Source organism: Abramis brama, assembly GCF_963993115.1.
Source record: "Abramis brama genome assembly, chromosome: 11".
NCBI classification, from domain to species: Eukaryota; Metazoa; Chordata; class Actinopteri; order Cypriniformes; family Leuciscidae; genus Abramis; species Abramis brama.
Genome location: NC_139973.1, coordinates 19,235,029 through 19,250,215, shown reverse-complemented (window position 1 = coordinate 19,250,215; position 15,187 = coordinate 19,235,029). Strand labels below are relative to the sequence as shown.

General features: G+C 40.0%; 1 protein-coding gene across 1 annotated transcript; it reads right to left on the bottom strand.

The window, feature by feature from the left end:
* Nucleotides 1–982: 982 nt before the first annotated feature.
* Nucleotides 983–14,202, bottom strand: lmo4b (LIM domain only 4b). Its single transcript, XM_084128317.1, has 5 exons — nt 13,841–14,202; nt 11,634–11,874; nt 5,556–5,652; nt 4,999–5,154; nt 983–1,916 (listed from the first exon to the last, which is right to left on the bottom strand). The coding sequence occupies exons 2-5, from the start codon at nt 11,867–11,869 to the stop codon at nt 1,908–1,910; spliced, it is 498 nt and encodes a 165-aa protein (XP_083984443.1). The 5' UTR covers nt 11,870–11,874; nt 13,841–14,202; the 3' UTR covers nt 983–1,907.
* Between the last annotated feature and the right edge of the window lie 985 nt (nt 14,203–15,187).

Below are 15,187 nucleotides of genomic sequence, written 5' to 3'. Positions count from 1 at the left end.
AGTTGACATGTGGTTGCAAAGTTACTAATAATTAGTAGAATGTAAAAAAACAGGGTTCTTTTAAGAACTGTTCACTGAAAGGTTCTTTGGGAGTATGTATGACATCTACAAAACTTTTTGGAACCTTTATTTTTAAAAGTGTATGAGCAAAACAAAATATTCTTTGCGATTTAATGAAGATACAGTTTTTGACCTTGCCACAGGCTGTAATAAAGTGCTATCAAAATTATGGATACGATGAAAGATTGTCACCATGCTCCCTGTCCACCAGTCTGACAACTGAGTGCGGAATATAACAGGGTATTCTGGGAATGCAAATCAGACCCTCTTCATACCCATTAAGTCGAGCAACAGCTTCAAACGCCGATTTGTTCTGCAAATAGCCCATTCAGTCCGGGCCCAAAAAGCTGCAACACCTTTCTCTCCCCCTGCGGTAATTGAATCTTCAAAGAGGCATTTCCACCCCCCTGTCCTCATCCGCTACAAGGGCCGTGGAATGAATAGCCTGTTCATATGAAAAGAGAAGAAAGTATACATGTTTATCCATGTTTAATTATCCACCCCGTCATCTGCATTCATAATTACGGCGTAAGAACACGGACAGACAATTAAGGGATGGATAGATGGTCCACGATGGCACCATATTTTTTCCATAAAAAAAGTAGTTTTGCTAATGAGCACCGTTCTCGAGAGAAACTCGGCAAGATGAATTACTGCCATCATACAAATCCTTTGGTCTCCTGATGGAAAATTGGATGTAGAGAGTGTTTTTTCAGATACTGTACATAATTCATGTTGAGTGACTGAGTGACAAGAACACCTGTGATAGATTTAGGACTAACCCAATGTAAATACGTGGTGCTTCAAACACATACAGTAGTCCACGTACTTCATTGAGCCTAAAAACACTTTTCACATGAGGACTTTAAGCCAAATTTCAAATTAAGAATCTTTGACACAGAAATGCAGTGAACGGTTTAAATAGGATTAAAAAAGGAATGTTTTTAATCTCATTTTTTATTAATTAAATACACCATATCGGAGCAAATGTCTCTGAAAATATCACAAATAGATTTCTCTCTCATTCTGCATTTATAGGTTGACAGCTATGAGCTTCATTTTTTGTTTGTTGCGTGGTTTCAGGTTGGAGGGAAAGGGAACAGGGTTAGCTGCTGTGTAGTATGTACGGTAGCCACAATGGGACAAAAACATTTACATGCATACATACTGTACATGGTAGTTTTACAAATACACCAAGAGTGTTCATGATTTGATTTCCACAAAAAAGCCACGGATACTTCTTTGAACCCAGTCTTCAGGATTTTTATATCATCCGAAATGAAACACATTCCCTTTACAACATCTAAAATATAGAAAGAGAAGATACCATGTTGTGAAGAAAAGGAGAATAGACAAGGTAGGACAAAAATATAAAGGAAAAAAGAAAGTCAGTATTCCCCCACTAAATTTTCAAACAAGTGTTATGAAAGCAGATTCAAAAAACGCTGCAGTGGATCAGCTTCGTTTGTCATTTTAATTTCACCCTCCTGTCTCTTTTTACCCCAAAACAACATCCTCCGGCTGGTCTCTCTCTGTGACAGTCTTTGAGTCCCTCAGGATCAGAGGTCTCGCATGGGTCAGTTCATGGAGTCCTCAGTATTCCTCCTCATGGGTATTTTCCATCCATGATTCAGGAGTTTGGAGCAAAGGGCGAGAATTGAATGAAAGGGGAGACTCTGACTATTGCAGGTCAAGGTGAAGCTCAAGCCTGAGTTTGGCGCTCTGGTTCGAAGTAGCGGAGCTTTGAGGAAAGGAGTGGGATGGGGTCCGATCCAAAAGGTCTTTTGTGACAATGAGCTAGGGGCTGAAATGAAGGCACACATCCTGCTCTGAGCAACACCTACGTCCTAACACACCTGAAGAACAAAGAGAGAGAGAGAAAGAGACCTGTTAGCCACACTTAAACAGAGAAAAAATGACAACCACTAAATTTTGTCAAAGAAAAAAAAAAGGAAACATAAAACTTGCCAAGATCTTTGAAATGTATTCATTTGTGCAGCATTTTCAAAAAAAATTCAAAAAGATTTTAATGAAATTTAATGAAAAAACAAGTGGTGTAGCTAAAATAATCAAATAAAAATTAAAACTGATAACATTTTCCTTACACAATACATGTGTGTCTATTAATCATAATAATTTTGTCTGAACGTTTTTAAAAAAAGTTTATATTTTGAGTTTTTTTTTTTTTTACAAACCTAAATACTGTATAATATATTATCTATTAAATATATTATCTCTTGCCATGTCACAAAAGGTCAAATGATCTGATATTTTAAGAGACTTATTGACCTTGACACATAGTAATGAAGGTCTGCCTGGGTACTCTCTAGGATATGTCCTGTTTATTAAAAAAAAATGTGTCTTGTTTTTAGTTTTTTGCATGTTGGTCTCATCAAAATTATGAATACATGAAACAAATTAAATAAATGTTTGTTGTTTTACAGAAATTAAAATTATGTTCATCATTCATATTAGAGGTTGTTCAAGTTGAAATTTCAAGTGAAATAATACATACATATATTATTATTATTATTTTTTTTACATTTTTTTATTTCACTTGAAATTTCAACTTGAATACACCTCTAATATGAAAGATGAACAATTTTAATTTCTGTAAAACAACAAACATTTATTTAATTTGTCTTAATTTGTCTGAATCAGTCTTACAACTTCTCTGAAATCATACAAAATAGCTTTCAAATAGTGTCATAAAAATGGCATGTCCTCTTAAATAACATACTCCATTCTTTTGTCAAATGAAGACCGCCAGCTCTGCTGAAGCCCCCCTGCTAAATTTATTGATCAGCAAGGGCTTTCAAACCCATCTGCTGCCCTATTTCCTCTGCATTTTAAGGACATATTGTAAAGTTAGTCTCTTTTTGTCTCATTTTTAACAAATGATGTGCCACAGTCCCTAGGGTGCTAAGTTCTTGCGCAGCCGAGACAATTATCCCAACATCCAAGTCCCAACGTTCTGCTTTCACAGACAGTCATGGCAAACTTTTCCACCCTAACATTCTCCTTCCTTTTGTTTTTTAAACATTCTAGGGGGGGGCAATTTGCTTTCCACGTCTTACCTCAAGTTACAAAGGGGTTTCAGGCTACTGTAATAGTAATTGCAAGCCCCCCCACACCACCCCACATTGGAGGGCTAATTAAAGAGACAGAGGCTGTGAAGGTTTGGATCCCCTGGGTTCAGGCTCAGCATGAGAAATGTAATTTGTCTGTCCTGAACAAAGAGATTAGGGAGAAGCCGGAGAGCTACTTAATAAATGAGCATCAAATGTCCTCAGCCGTGGACACGGACAGCACCAATTATGTCACCATGAAATTGCACATAATAAAAACAATGGCTGCCGGACGAGGCCTCCTATCTGTCTAGGGAAGCGTTCATTCTCTTGCGCGTGCACCATTCTGCACCGGCTTGTTTCGGTTCCCAGCTCATTTCTATATAGGTTTGGAGAAGCAGGAGAATTGCACAAACGGCTACATTTGAGCAGAGAAAACGCACAGCGATATCATAAATTATGGTGTATCTTCACTGCAGTGAGTAGCTGAGCTAAGTCTTTCTTAATAATGATTCGAATCTCTCTGTACCAAGCGAAAACACAACTGTTTAAGCATCTCCTGAGGACACGTGGACCTTCTCTATTCCTGCTGGTGAAGAGGGGCATCTGGGTGTATTTAAGAACTCTCTCTCCGCTATAATTAAAGCAGCGAGGCCAATATTCAGATTGCATTTTAGCATTAATAATTCAGCTGTTTTCACTACAATTGATGTCGGCACATAAATAAACAATGAGGCCTCATATTTACACAGTGGCAGCCGCCGAGCGAGAGCAGGGAAGAGGAAGGAGAAGGAAATGGAAGGATGGGGGCTTAAAGAGACATTTAAAATTAAGCTTGATAATGCAAAGGCTTTCAATTTGAAACGCAACACGCTCTTGGAGCTAATTTGTAAAAGTGACGATGCCTTAAAAGGCCTCTAACAGAGCACTGAGCTTAATGGAGCTCTTTCCCCGCTCGCTACAGCTCTCCTCAAACCATCTTTTTCCTGTTGAAGGTGAAATAAATGTTCACTAGGAGACTCGAAAACTGTCCGATCTCTCCCGTACGAGCTCCCACATCCCCGCTGTCTCTATATCAATACTGATTATGTGTCACTGAGCCGTTATTTTCAGTGCTGCCGAGTGATACAATCGGCTGGTGGCTGACTACACAATGAAGTCTTATTGCAGACGGTCCCAAAGGCGAGAAGAGGAATTAGGTAAATAATTTGCCTGCTTGCCGTCTGCTTTTGTTTATTTAAAGCTTGCTGTGCAGCGTCAGAGGAGCAAATAGTCAGACAGAACTGTGGAGTTGAAAACATGGACGAAAATGGGACAGAATGCTTGACGCCAGCTAGCTTTTGTCTTATTTTAAGTCTTGTTGTAAAATTAAACCAGATTAAGATAGAAAAACACGTCTTATGTTATTTCTATAAGGAGCAAAGTGATGTAGTTTGGGTAAATGAAGATTTGTGTTAACAGAATTTGACATGGTTTACATATTGTGGAACACTGCGAATGGATTATACATAATCAGTATTGAATATGAACGTGTCAAGGTTAGGGAGGAGGGAATCATTTTCACCTTACCTGTCCTGTAACTAAAAAGATTGAGTTTGCTCTGATCTCATTTCAGCAAGTTAACAATAATCGTGATAAATTAGCTTTCAGCCAGGACGAATTACGCTTGTCTCCCAGACCTGAACTATGGGAGCTCAGCATTATATCTGTTCCTTAAAACTACAATATGTAAATAAAGTGGATATAAGAAGCAATAATTGTGATATGTTAATGAATGAATGGTGTGTTTGGATATGAGGATATATACTGAATCTATTATCAGAGGAATCTAAGTGGGAAACTTTGATAGCAGAAAGAATGTGGCTCTCACTTTCTGGTCAGGCAGTAGAGGGTTAGTCTGCAGTGAACTCAAATGGCCGTTGATGAGTGCTGTGGGTCTGTCGTGTTCGCAGAACAAGCTGCCGTTGATGTAGTGAAACCGGTCACCAGGGACCAGCCGGTTCCGGCAGGTAGAACATGTGAAACACTGCAGGAGACAATAAAAAAGGACTCCATTACCCACAATCCTCAGCGCATTACCTGCATCAGATCTCTGATCAATCTCTGGTAAGGTTAAATCATTATATACTTAATTATATTACATTTCTCATTATTTCTTCTGGAGGTTCTACATGCACATTTAATGCTAAAAATACTGACTAAAATTCACATACAATATTTTTGATTTGGTATCAATCAATCATATATGTATATATATATATATATATATACACATATATACACACATATACATATGTACACACACACACATAGAACACCTTAAGACAATCATTGAAAAACAGACTCTATGGACTGTGAAAGGATTCTGGAGTGCAATGGAGCATTTAATTTTAGAGTAGCAGTGGTCACTTAAAGATTAAAGGTTACCTTGAGATGATACACGTTTCCCTGTGCCCTCATAACCAGTTCACTGGCCGGAATGGACTGACCACACGCGCTGCATGCCCCACTGTTCCCAAATAACCTGTGAAAAGACACAGAGACATGTTAGCATAAAAACACCTAAATCAAAACAGTGTGAATGTTATAGCATGATAGAAATTACCAAAATATAAAATGAATAACTACGAACAAAATTATTCATTAAGATAGTACGAAATGAGAAAAAAAAAATATAATTTTGTGGGCAAAGTCAAACATCATTACCACATTTCATACCATTATCTCATGACCAATATCTCCTTCATTGACATGATCTATTTTCGTTCACAGTGTGACCTGTGCATAAAAATGTAATCTGTTTGCTTTAAAGACTAAAGTCCTCACTGTATTGATGACACTTTAAAAGTAATAAGCTACATTTCAGTATTTTCTTTAAACAAACCGATTGAATAGAAGACTTGGAACATATAACCAAAAGTTTGGGGTTGGTCAGATGTTTTAATGTTTCTGAATGCACCAATGCAGCATTTAATCAAAAATATAGTAAAAACAGAAGAAGAAAAAAACAAAAGAAAAAAAGTTGAATTGTGAATATTCAGCAGACATTACTCAAGTCTTCAGTGTTACATGGCCTTTCAGAAATCATTCCAATATGCTGATTTGATGCTAAAAAATGTGTGTGTGTGTGTGTGTGTGTGTGTGTGTGTGTGTGTGTGTGTATATATATAATATATATATATTTATATATATATATATATATATATATATATATATACACGTCTTCACTGTCACATTTTATCAAGCCTTGCTGGATGAAAGTATTAAAAAAAACAGACCTCAAACTTTTGAACAGTAGTGTATATAGCGTGTGAGTGATGTGGGTGATTTATAATGTTTTAATTATTTATTTATTTTCTTATTGGAGATTGACAGCTACAGTCACCATTGTATGGAAGAGAGCAGCGTGAATATTTTCCAAACTTCTCTTTTTGAGCTCCACAGTTGAAAGTCATATACATCATATTTAGGGTGAGTAAATGAAATTATTGGTGACTGATATTTTAAATAAAACACACTGGAGATGCACATGGTCCTTATTAACACTGACACTAATGAATAGTTCTATGTGCATCAAAGAGGTTTGTTAACCTGTTTGGCCTTGTTTTACTGTAACAATGAAATCCTTGCAAGGATAGTTTAAATCATTTCAATCCTGTACCCAGGCCTCCCTTTCTCCCTCTCTCAGTCTCTCTCTCAAACAGGCAAGCAGAACAAATTACATCTTCAATATTCTGATGTAGGAAAAATAAAATCATAGTAATATCAGCAAACCAAATGAAAAAATCCTGCATCCTGTCCTCCAAAAGCCTCTGCCACTGGGACTAAGTATTACCTTTGGTGTTCATTTTTTGCAACCTAATAATAACCTAGAACATAAGCAATCAGGGCCTAAGAATATTTGATTGTACATCTAGGCGAAGACACAGCGCATTTGCCATTAGGACTCAAGCGAGTGCTCAGTCACCGCCGCCTTTCCATTAGAAACCCTCGGCTACCCGGGTTGATATATAATGTGCATGGGTTAACCTTTTCAATCATGGTGTCAACACTTTAGATTTGCTTCTGCTCATCTCTTTCGTCTCTAACCTTCCCTCTCTCTCTCTCTCTCTCTCTCAGTCTCTTGATAATGAAATGCTTGCTCCTGCTTCCTTTCTATCTGCCTTCTGAGTCCACAATTTAGATTACTTCATCTTCCCGAGCAACAAACTGAATGAAATTTCGATTTGAGCAGAAAGTAATTTACTGGGATCTGGACCCATTTGTCATCATATCTCACTGGCTGTTTGCTCTATCACTGCACTTTTCCTATGCAATCAAATAAGACCACAGCTTCTGACAAGCTCCAGAGAGAGAGAGAGAGAGAGAGAGAGAGAGAGAGAGAGGGGGGGGGGGGGGGGGGCTGCAATGAGGAAAGGAAGCCAGAAAGAAAGAAAGAGACTGTTATAAGGATGGAGGGAGAGAAATAGGGAAAGGCCAAAAAAAGGATAGAGAGGAAAGAGATGAAGGAAACGTTGCGAGCGTGTTCCACGTGTACACGGTTACAGATTCAAGGAGGATTTCGACCCTCAGAATACTTTCAACTCATAAACCGATAATGTGCGTTGTGCGAATGCCGATATAGCATCACTGCACACATGAGAACATAGCATTCCGACATAGAAACAGCTGTCGTCTATGACATTTTGCATATGCATGTGGCGTTTATTGAGGGCACTACATGACGAGCAAGTGAAGCTTTAAGAGTTTCTCTTCAGCGGCGGATGTAGAGTGAGGAGGGGGGGGAGGGGAAAACAAATTTGGCTGTGGCATCGATTGGAGCAGCTCAATCAAAACTCAATTTCAAACGTAATTAGCTGTAGGCTTGTGACAACAGCATGGCTTCAATGGCGTCGATGGGCCAGTCATGCTAGGCAAATGTCAGGGGGGGGAAAGTCTTTAAATGCTGCAGTTTGATTCACCTGTAAAATGACATCTTCCCCCAGCCTTGAGAAAGCAATCTGCCGAGCCACAACGTGTGCTTGATTTGACAATCCCAGAGCGCATGCACCTAGATTCGCTTGCAAACACGCATTATTTGGGATCCGGGCTCAGAGTGTGCTCCCCTTTTAATTGCCCCGTTGTCTTTCAAAAAAAAAAAAAAAAAAAAAACCTAAAGCATCTCCAGGCAACCTTTTTATTTTCTTGCCGGTCTATAGGCAGCGTAGCAGGTTAATTATTTGAGCATGGGATGGCTGCAGATAGCATTTGATTTAAAGGCCTGAAGGCTTTAGGTGCTCAATTAAGTTGCTATCAGTCTGCTCCTCACCTCTAATGGTCTCTTTCACCATTGAACTCTGGTGCTGACGAGGGGAGCGATATCATGGGTCACCATAATTAAAGCCAAGGGACTCTTTAATTGCATTGACAACACCAGTTTTGGCTTCCTTCTTCTCAAATCAGCCTCTCCTTTGTAGTTTTCTCACTTTCTAGGTATTCAGCCCTTTGATCAATCAGAGGAGGAGGATTTTGTCAGCGAAACATCGCAGAATGCTGATTTATTGACTTGTCTCGGAACAGGCGGAATAAAGAAGGGGCTACAATCTACGACTGTCTTTCATTGCGAAAGCAAGACAAGAAGTCTGTCTGCGCTCCATAGGCGATGTCTAGAGGATTTAATTTGGATACCGACTGTGAGGTAAAATACAACCTAGCAGGGCTGTTCTGGGCCATCTGGCAGAAGCTCGGCCTCTTAAGCGGAACCTTTTGAGTGGAGTGATGTAAGTTGGTACAACAATGATTTCTGCAACACAGTCCATTATAAAAATGCCTCTCAACATTAGCAGCCAAAGCACCTTAAAAGCAACGGGCCATATTGATACTTAAGCAGGGCTTTGCATAATGGCAATGTTACATTAGGGAGAGAGAGAGAGAGAGAGAGAGAGAGAGAGAAGGTGGGTGGGTGGGGTGGTTTTTGGGACGGGCAGGGGGAGATTTTACGGCAAAGAGAGCGGGAGGGCGGGCGGGTGGAGGGAGCTGAAAGCAGCCAAATGACACTCGGTTAATTCAGAGTAACAGATCTAGTCCCAAGTGGATTGAAGGCCTTGAATTAATTCTGTTATGACAAATCAAGATAAACGTTTCCCCTAAATTGCATGCGATTTAATTAATTTCTGAGATCCAAGTATTTCCTGGCTTAATAGTTCACATGCTCCCGTGCTGTCATAGTGCTTGAGTGGGCAGACTTCAAAGTGATATTAAATAACCAACTATTAGATTTACCTAGCACGTTCTATTGGAAAAGTGCCATTTAATTACCTGGCTCTATTCAATTAAAAGGACAGTGTTTTTCCCCCCAACCTACCGGTCACATGATTGCTCACTCCCCAAATTAATTCTCTCTCTCTCTCTCTCTCTCTCTCTCGGTTCTCTCCAGCTCACGCAAATATCAGCCATGGCTTAAGGACAACATGATTTCAAATGAATCCCTCCTGCTTCTCTGGGGCTAAAACTGCTGAAATCTACAACTCAAGCCGGTTGCCCTTGTGCTTGGCACTAGTGGCCTCGAGCTGAGTGGTATCAGAAGCCTATCATCCCATGTCATTCCCCCCCCACCCCCATCTGCCATTAGGGAAAATGGGATGCTTTTCACTCACGCCATACCAATCAATCGCTAAGCCTTTTTACATCAGTGGTATTAATATAATTCTGGATATGTAACTTCATTATTTACACAGCAAGGGCAATTTAATAATCCATTACAAAAATAAGGGAGGCCCCTTTAAAATCCCCTAAGGGGACTGGCCTTCGCAATAATCCCCTCTTTTCTCTCTCTCTCTCTCTCTCTCTCTCCAGCTCTCTCAAAAGCCAATTTGGTTAATTAAATGTTTTGTTTGCAATGTGGCTCTCATTCATTTCGGACACGTCATTGGAAGCGGATAGGAGCCAGGCACTAGATCTCATTAGATAAAACCCATCAGGACTAAAGGAAAATGGAGGGGGACTCTAATTAAAGCTTTTAATTGTGTGGACTCACTGTCAGATGTTATTTTTTCCCCTCTCTCTTATCTCTCCTCAGATCACAGGCTTGCGCGAGTTGCGTTTTAGCTCCGTTCTCCCGCCCGACGCGCTCTCATTACAAGGAGAAAGGTGTAGCTACTTTTCCCTCCCTGCTCGTTTTAATTAGGCTCACAGGCCCGAATCTAGCGGCGAGTCTTGTAGACTTGATCCCTTCAGATCAGGTGGAGTGGAAAGAGTGAAGGCACTCTTCACATTTGGACTGGTCGTCTCAGGTTTGCTCTGGTTGACACCTGTTGTTCCAGCCTGCCGGCAGCAGTGTCAGTGTGGGGCTTCGCTGAATTATCCAGGGGCGAAGCGCATGCCAAGGTAAATACTCACTAATGACTGTACCTCTGCCAAAAAACACTCTTTTCTGGCAGGAAGAGCAGATATATCACGGAAACTTCGTTTTAAGAATTAACTTTTAAATTGGCCTTCCTGTTTTTGTGAGAAAAATATAGGCATTCCATTATCAAAGTCACTCACACTGTGTTTTTCCATTCCTCAAAACCAAAGAAACTATCCAAGAAGGCTTCAAACTTCTCAATGCGAGAAGTTCTGGGGGGCTCTTAGGGGTTTTATTTTGCCCTTGCAGAGGTCACGGTGTTGAAGGATCAGCCTGTCAAATCAGGCCATCCACATCAGCTGAGTGAGACTGCCGGGCCGTCACCCAGCCACCGCTTTGGGTGTCAGACTTACTTGCATAAATATTTAAAAAGGGTCTTTTTGCTAATTAAATGGTCTCTTTGTGATAAACAAAACATGGCAGAGAGGATGTGAAAACTCTTTTAAATTCCTGCAGAGTCGAAGGTCAGCTCTGCCTTACCAATCGAGTTTTCTAGCGTCTCGTAAAGCAAACACACACACAGCGCGGCTCCTTTAGCTTAAGGATGAAATATGGCGAGAGCCACAGACTTGCAGATGTTCTGGAGAAAGAATCTCCTTCGTCTTCTGCTCTGTCAACATGTCAGTGGCTTGACCTCTTTTTTAAGAGTGTCCCGTTGAGGGTTTAACCAGCGCGCTTTAACGAGGGCCGCTGACGGCACAATCCGAGACACATGTTCTCAATGGAAAATACGCTCTGCTCCGTGAGAAGCTTGATGGCTTGTAACTTTTTCCTTAATATCTTTTTTTTTCTTGACAACCATCACTTCATCTAATCATTACATGCCTAATGTCATTTCATGTGGTCGCTGGACTGTCATAATGTCCAGATGTATGAACTATCTGAAGTTTGGCTTCAAAGACCATGAAAAAGCAGCCGAGCAAAACTAAGCTATCCTCAAAAAGATCAGAACACATTACTGAAGACCCCATTTAAAATTAATTTCACAAGCGCATCAGGAATCTGAAGAAACTTGAGAGAATGCCCTTTACGAACACAAAAAGACCTCAGTGCTTCAAACTCAAGAATATGGTTGTGATTGTGACTTGCGCAGATTGAAATGAATAAAAAACGTGTCTAACCTGATGTAGTCGTTTCTACATAGGATCATGCCACTCTTGGTGTAGCAGGATGTGCCGATTTCTCCGAGCTGTGCCTGGCAGCAAGAGCATTTCAGACAGCGGCTGTGCCAATAACTGTCCATGGCATACAGGAGAAAGCGATCGGCAATCTTTCCCCCACAGCCCGCGCAGCGCTTCCACGACAGAGATCCCGCTCCAACAGGTGGGGGCTGGGCACTTCCTCCAGGGTTCACCATTGTGTCTGCAGAAACATATAGAGACAGAAGGGGAGACATGGTTAGAGGAGAGCAGTCAGGCAAAAGTTAAGAAGTTTTTCAAATCTTTGTGGCTATAGGATATCACAAAACAATAAAAAAACCAGCATATTTTTAAAATAATTTGTTACAGCTTTTTCTGCACAAATTTCTTTGCCACAAAACATAAATAAAACTATTTAACTATAAACTATACAAAAAAAAAATTAACAAAAAAAGGATTGTGACCCTAAACGTATTCGAATACCATCAGCATTACTTACTGAATCCATACATCTTGCAAAGTCAGCACACTTTAAGTTTCTCACAGAAGTCTTGTCATTGCAGTATCTAAAACACCTGGAGCCTGAACAGTGAGCCAAAACACTGAATGTTTTTAGAGGCACGCTTCCTAAAAGCTCTTTTGAAATAATTGAAATGCATATAATGCCTGCAAGCAAGTCTGAGAATTGTTTTAAGTGGCAGGCTGTCCTTGATCTTTATCTAAGTGGTGAAGTCAGCTCCTTTGGTCCATTTGTGATAAATGTCTATTCGCTGATAACATTAAAGTCGCTGGAACAATTAAAGAGGCGCTGGCTCTTGTTAGGTTGTCTACATTGCTTTTAAACTACATTTACCTGAACCTTCGTGTGTGCGTGTGTGTGTGAGGGAGAGAGAAACAGAAAGAGAGACCCAAGTGCTACTGTGGTCATAACTGGAGCAGTTAATTGGGGAACCCTTGAAGTTGTATGATCCATTCAGAGGTCGACATATTCCACTCGCTTTCACTTAGGTTATCAGATGACGGATTTCCAGCCAACATCATGAAGAACATTCAGCAGCGTTCGCTTTAGGGACTGGTCACTGCCGCGTGAAATTACCCCCGGTATGTTGGATCATTCAGCATACGCAAGAATCAGTTAATGCCAGCCTACAGAAATATCTGCCTCTGACAGAAATCACATTAACCACGGACCCTCATTTATGATTGCAGTTTTGTACTTTGCTCTGTTGATCCATCAGTACCGCATGTGTGCACTTCTGCTCCATCCTTCCACTAATACATCTGAAATTTTAATCTTTCCCAGGTTTCATAAGGAGGACCGCTGGACCGAAGTGGGAAAGATTAAAATTTAAGATATATTCGTGGAAGGCTGTAAGCCAAATCTTTGTTGAAAGGTAATTAGAGGAGAAGAGAGAGGCGGGGGGTTGAAAACATTGCACTGAGAGAGGGAGAGAGGCATTCAGTAACCCCATTAGTGGAGGCTCTTAGGGACAAGCAATACCTTAGTGCTGATTAAATCTAAAGGGAGATGAATCAGAGACCGAAAGTGACTCCCCCAGATAAATAAGATCGGACCGTCGTCAAGTTTCATTCCCAGTAAGAGGGAAGATTTGAAGAGAAGGAGGGGGTGGCTTTTAAGTCAAATGGGCAAACTCGAGTAATTACACGGACAGGCAATTTAAGCGAGGGGATGTGCAGAAATATAAAACAGATCAGCAGCCCATGGTCAGTAATACAGATCGCAGCTGCTCCTATTACAATGCACAAGGCACAGCAAAACATGCAGAATTGCACTTGTGTTATGGATTGTTGATCCTCTGCATGCGCGCACTCCCAATGCATTCATTTGATATTATAAACTCGAAATGCATGCAATTTCCACCGAGCTTATATGGTCTTTATATGGGTAAACACACAAGAGCAAACGCTTATGTTTACTATCACAATCTCTAGTTATGACGTTATTTGTTACGCGAGTGACATGCAACACAAATGGCACAAAATAATAATAATAATAAATAAAAAAGTTCTAAATAAAAACTGACATATTTTATGCTTACAAGTGTAAAGGTTTTAATACTGATCTGCAACATTGTTTCGCTCCATAACAAATGTGTCTCCTCCTCGCGACACTATGAAATTACTATTATTCCTAAAACAAAACGTGAATTGTAGAGAAATGCACTTACCGCTTTGAAATGTAATGGTTGAATGGTTGGTGAGAAATGTACAGCAGTCTGTTTTCTCTGTACACAATAAAAAAATAACGCGCACAGTCCAACAAACTCACACACAGAGCGCGTGCATGAATACTTCTCGCTGCTGTGAAAGAGTCAAGGAAATGGAGTTTTCAGATTGTATTTCCACTGTTGCCGTCACCTTTTTCAAATGTTCTGGTTATCACTGGAAAGATCAGCGGCGGTTTTGTTAAACGAGCGTTCGAGAATGTCTTCCGTAATTTCCATAGATGAAGCGAGCGCCTGTGTTTGCAACTGTCCTCTCGCGCTGTTGTCTCACCGTTGCTTGTCGCTTGTGCTCTACATGTGTCAGTGACAGAAAAAAGCCTAGAGTAAACCTCATCTCACATGATGACGTCAATCAGGCTGCAGCCAATCACGACGCACTCCATACAAGCGGAATGACAAATCCAGCCAATCAGGAGAAGTAGAGATTTACCAAGACACACACCGTTCAAAGGAGGAAAGATTGCGGTTGAGTGGGTTCTGTCTGCTTTTTGGGATTGGATAGGGCAGTGGTTCTCAAGCGGGAGGGTCGGGACTCGGGACCCACTAGGGGGCCTCGGTAAACTTCCAAGGGATTCCAATTAAAGATAAATAGTTACCTATAATATACTGAAATAATTTCACAATTAAAACGCAAAATCTGCTAGAATATGTGCATCATATTTCTTAATCTGCAGAAAAAGCAAGAACTTTTCATAACATTAATACAACCATGGCAAACAATTGTCAGTTGTTAACATATCTCAAATATTTGTATTGGTTGTTTTCACTTTATTTACTCATGTTTTATTTCATTTAGTAAACAGTTAGGCCCTATAGGCTATTTACAGAGAGTAATTTAAGTAATGACAAATGTCTGCAGAAATAAATTCTGCTTCTGGAGAACTGCAGTGTTCACAAAACAATTTTTTTTTTTTTTTTTTTTTTTTTTTTTTACTTAGGCCTATATAATATGTATTTTGTTCCTATCGTCTTTAAAAAGGAAATATTGAGATTAAACATAAATAATTATTTGTAATGTACGGACATTCCCTGTTTTTTTCTTTTTTCTTTTAAGTTTGCAACAAACTCGTGTTTTTGTTATAACAGCAGAAGTAGGAGATACATTAAAATACTGACTTTGACAGTGGGGGACCTAAGATTGGAAACCACTGATATAAATGGCACAATCTGTGCATGTAAAAATGATAAGCAAGCAGGATTCAGAATTCTGTGGAAAAAAAAAATCCTGCAATTGCAGACTATGGTCCTTCTTATATAAGTAGACCAAGCTTTCCCATATGAAATAAACTT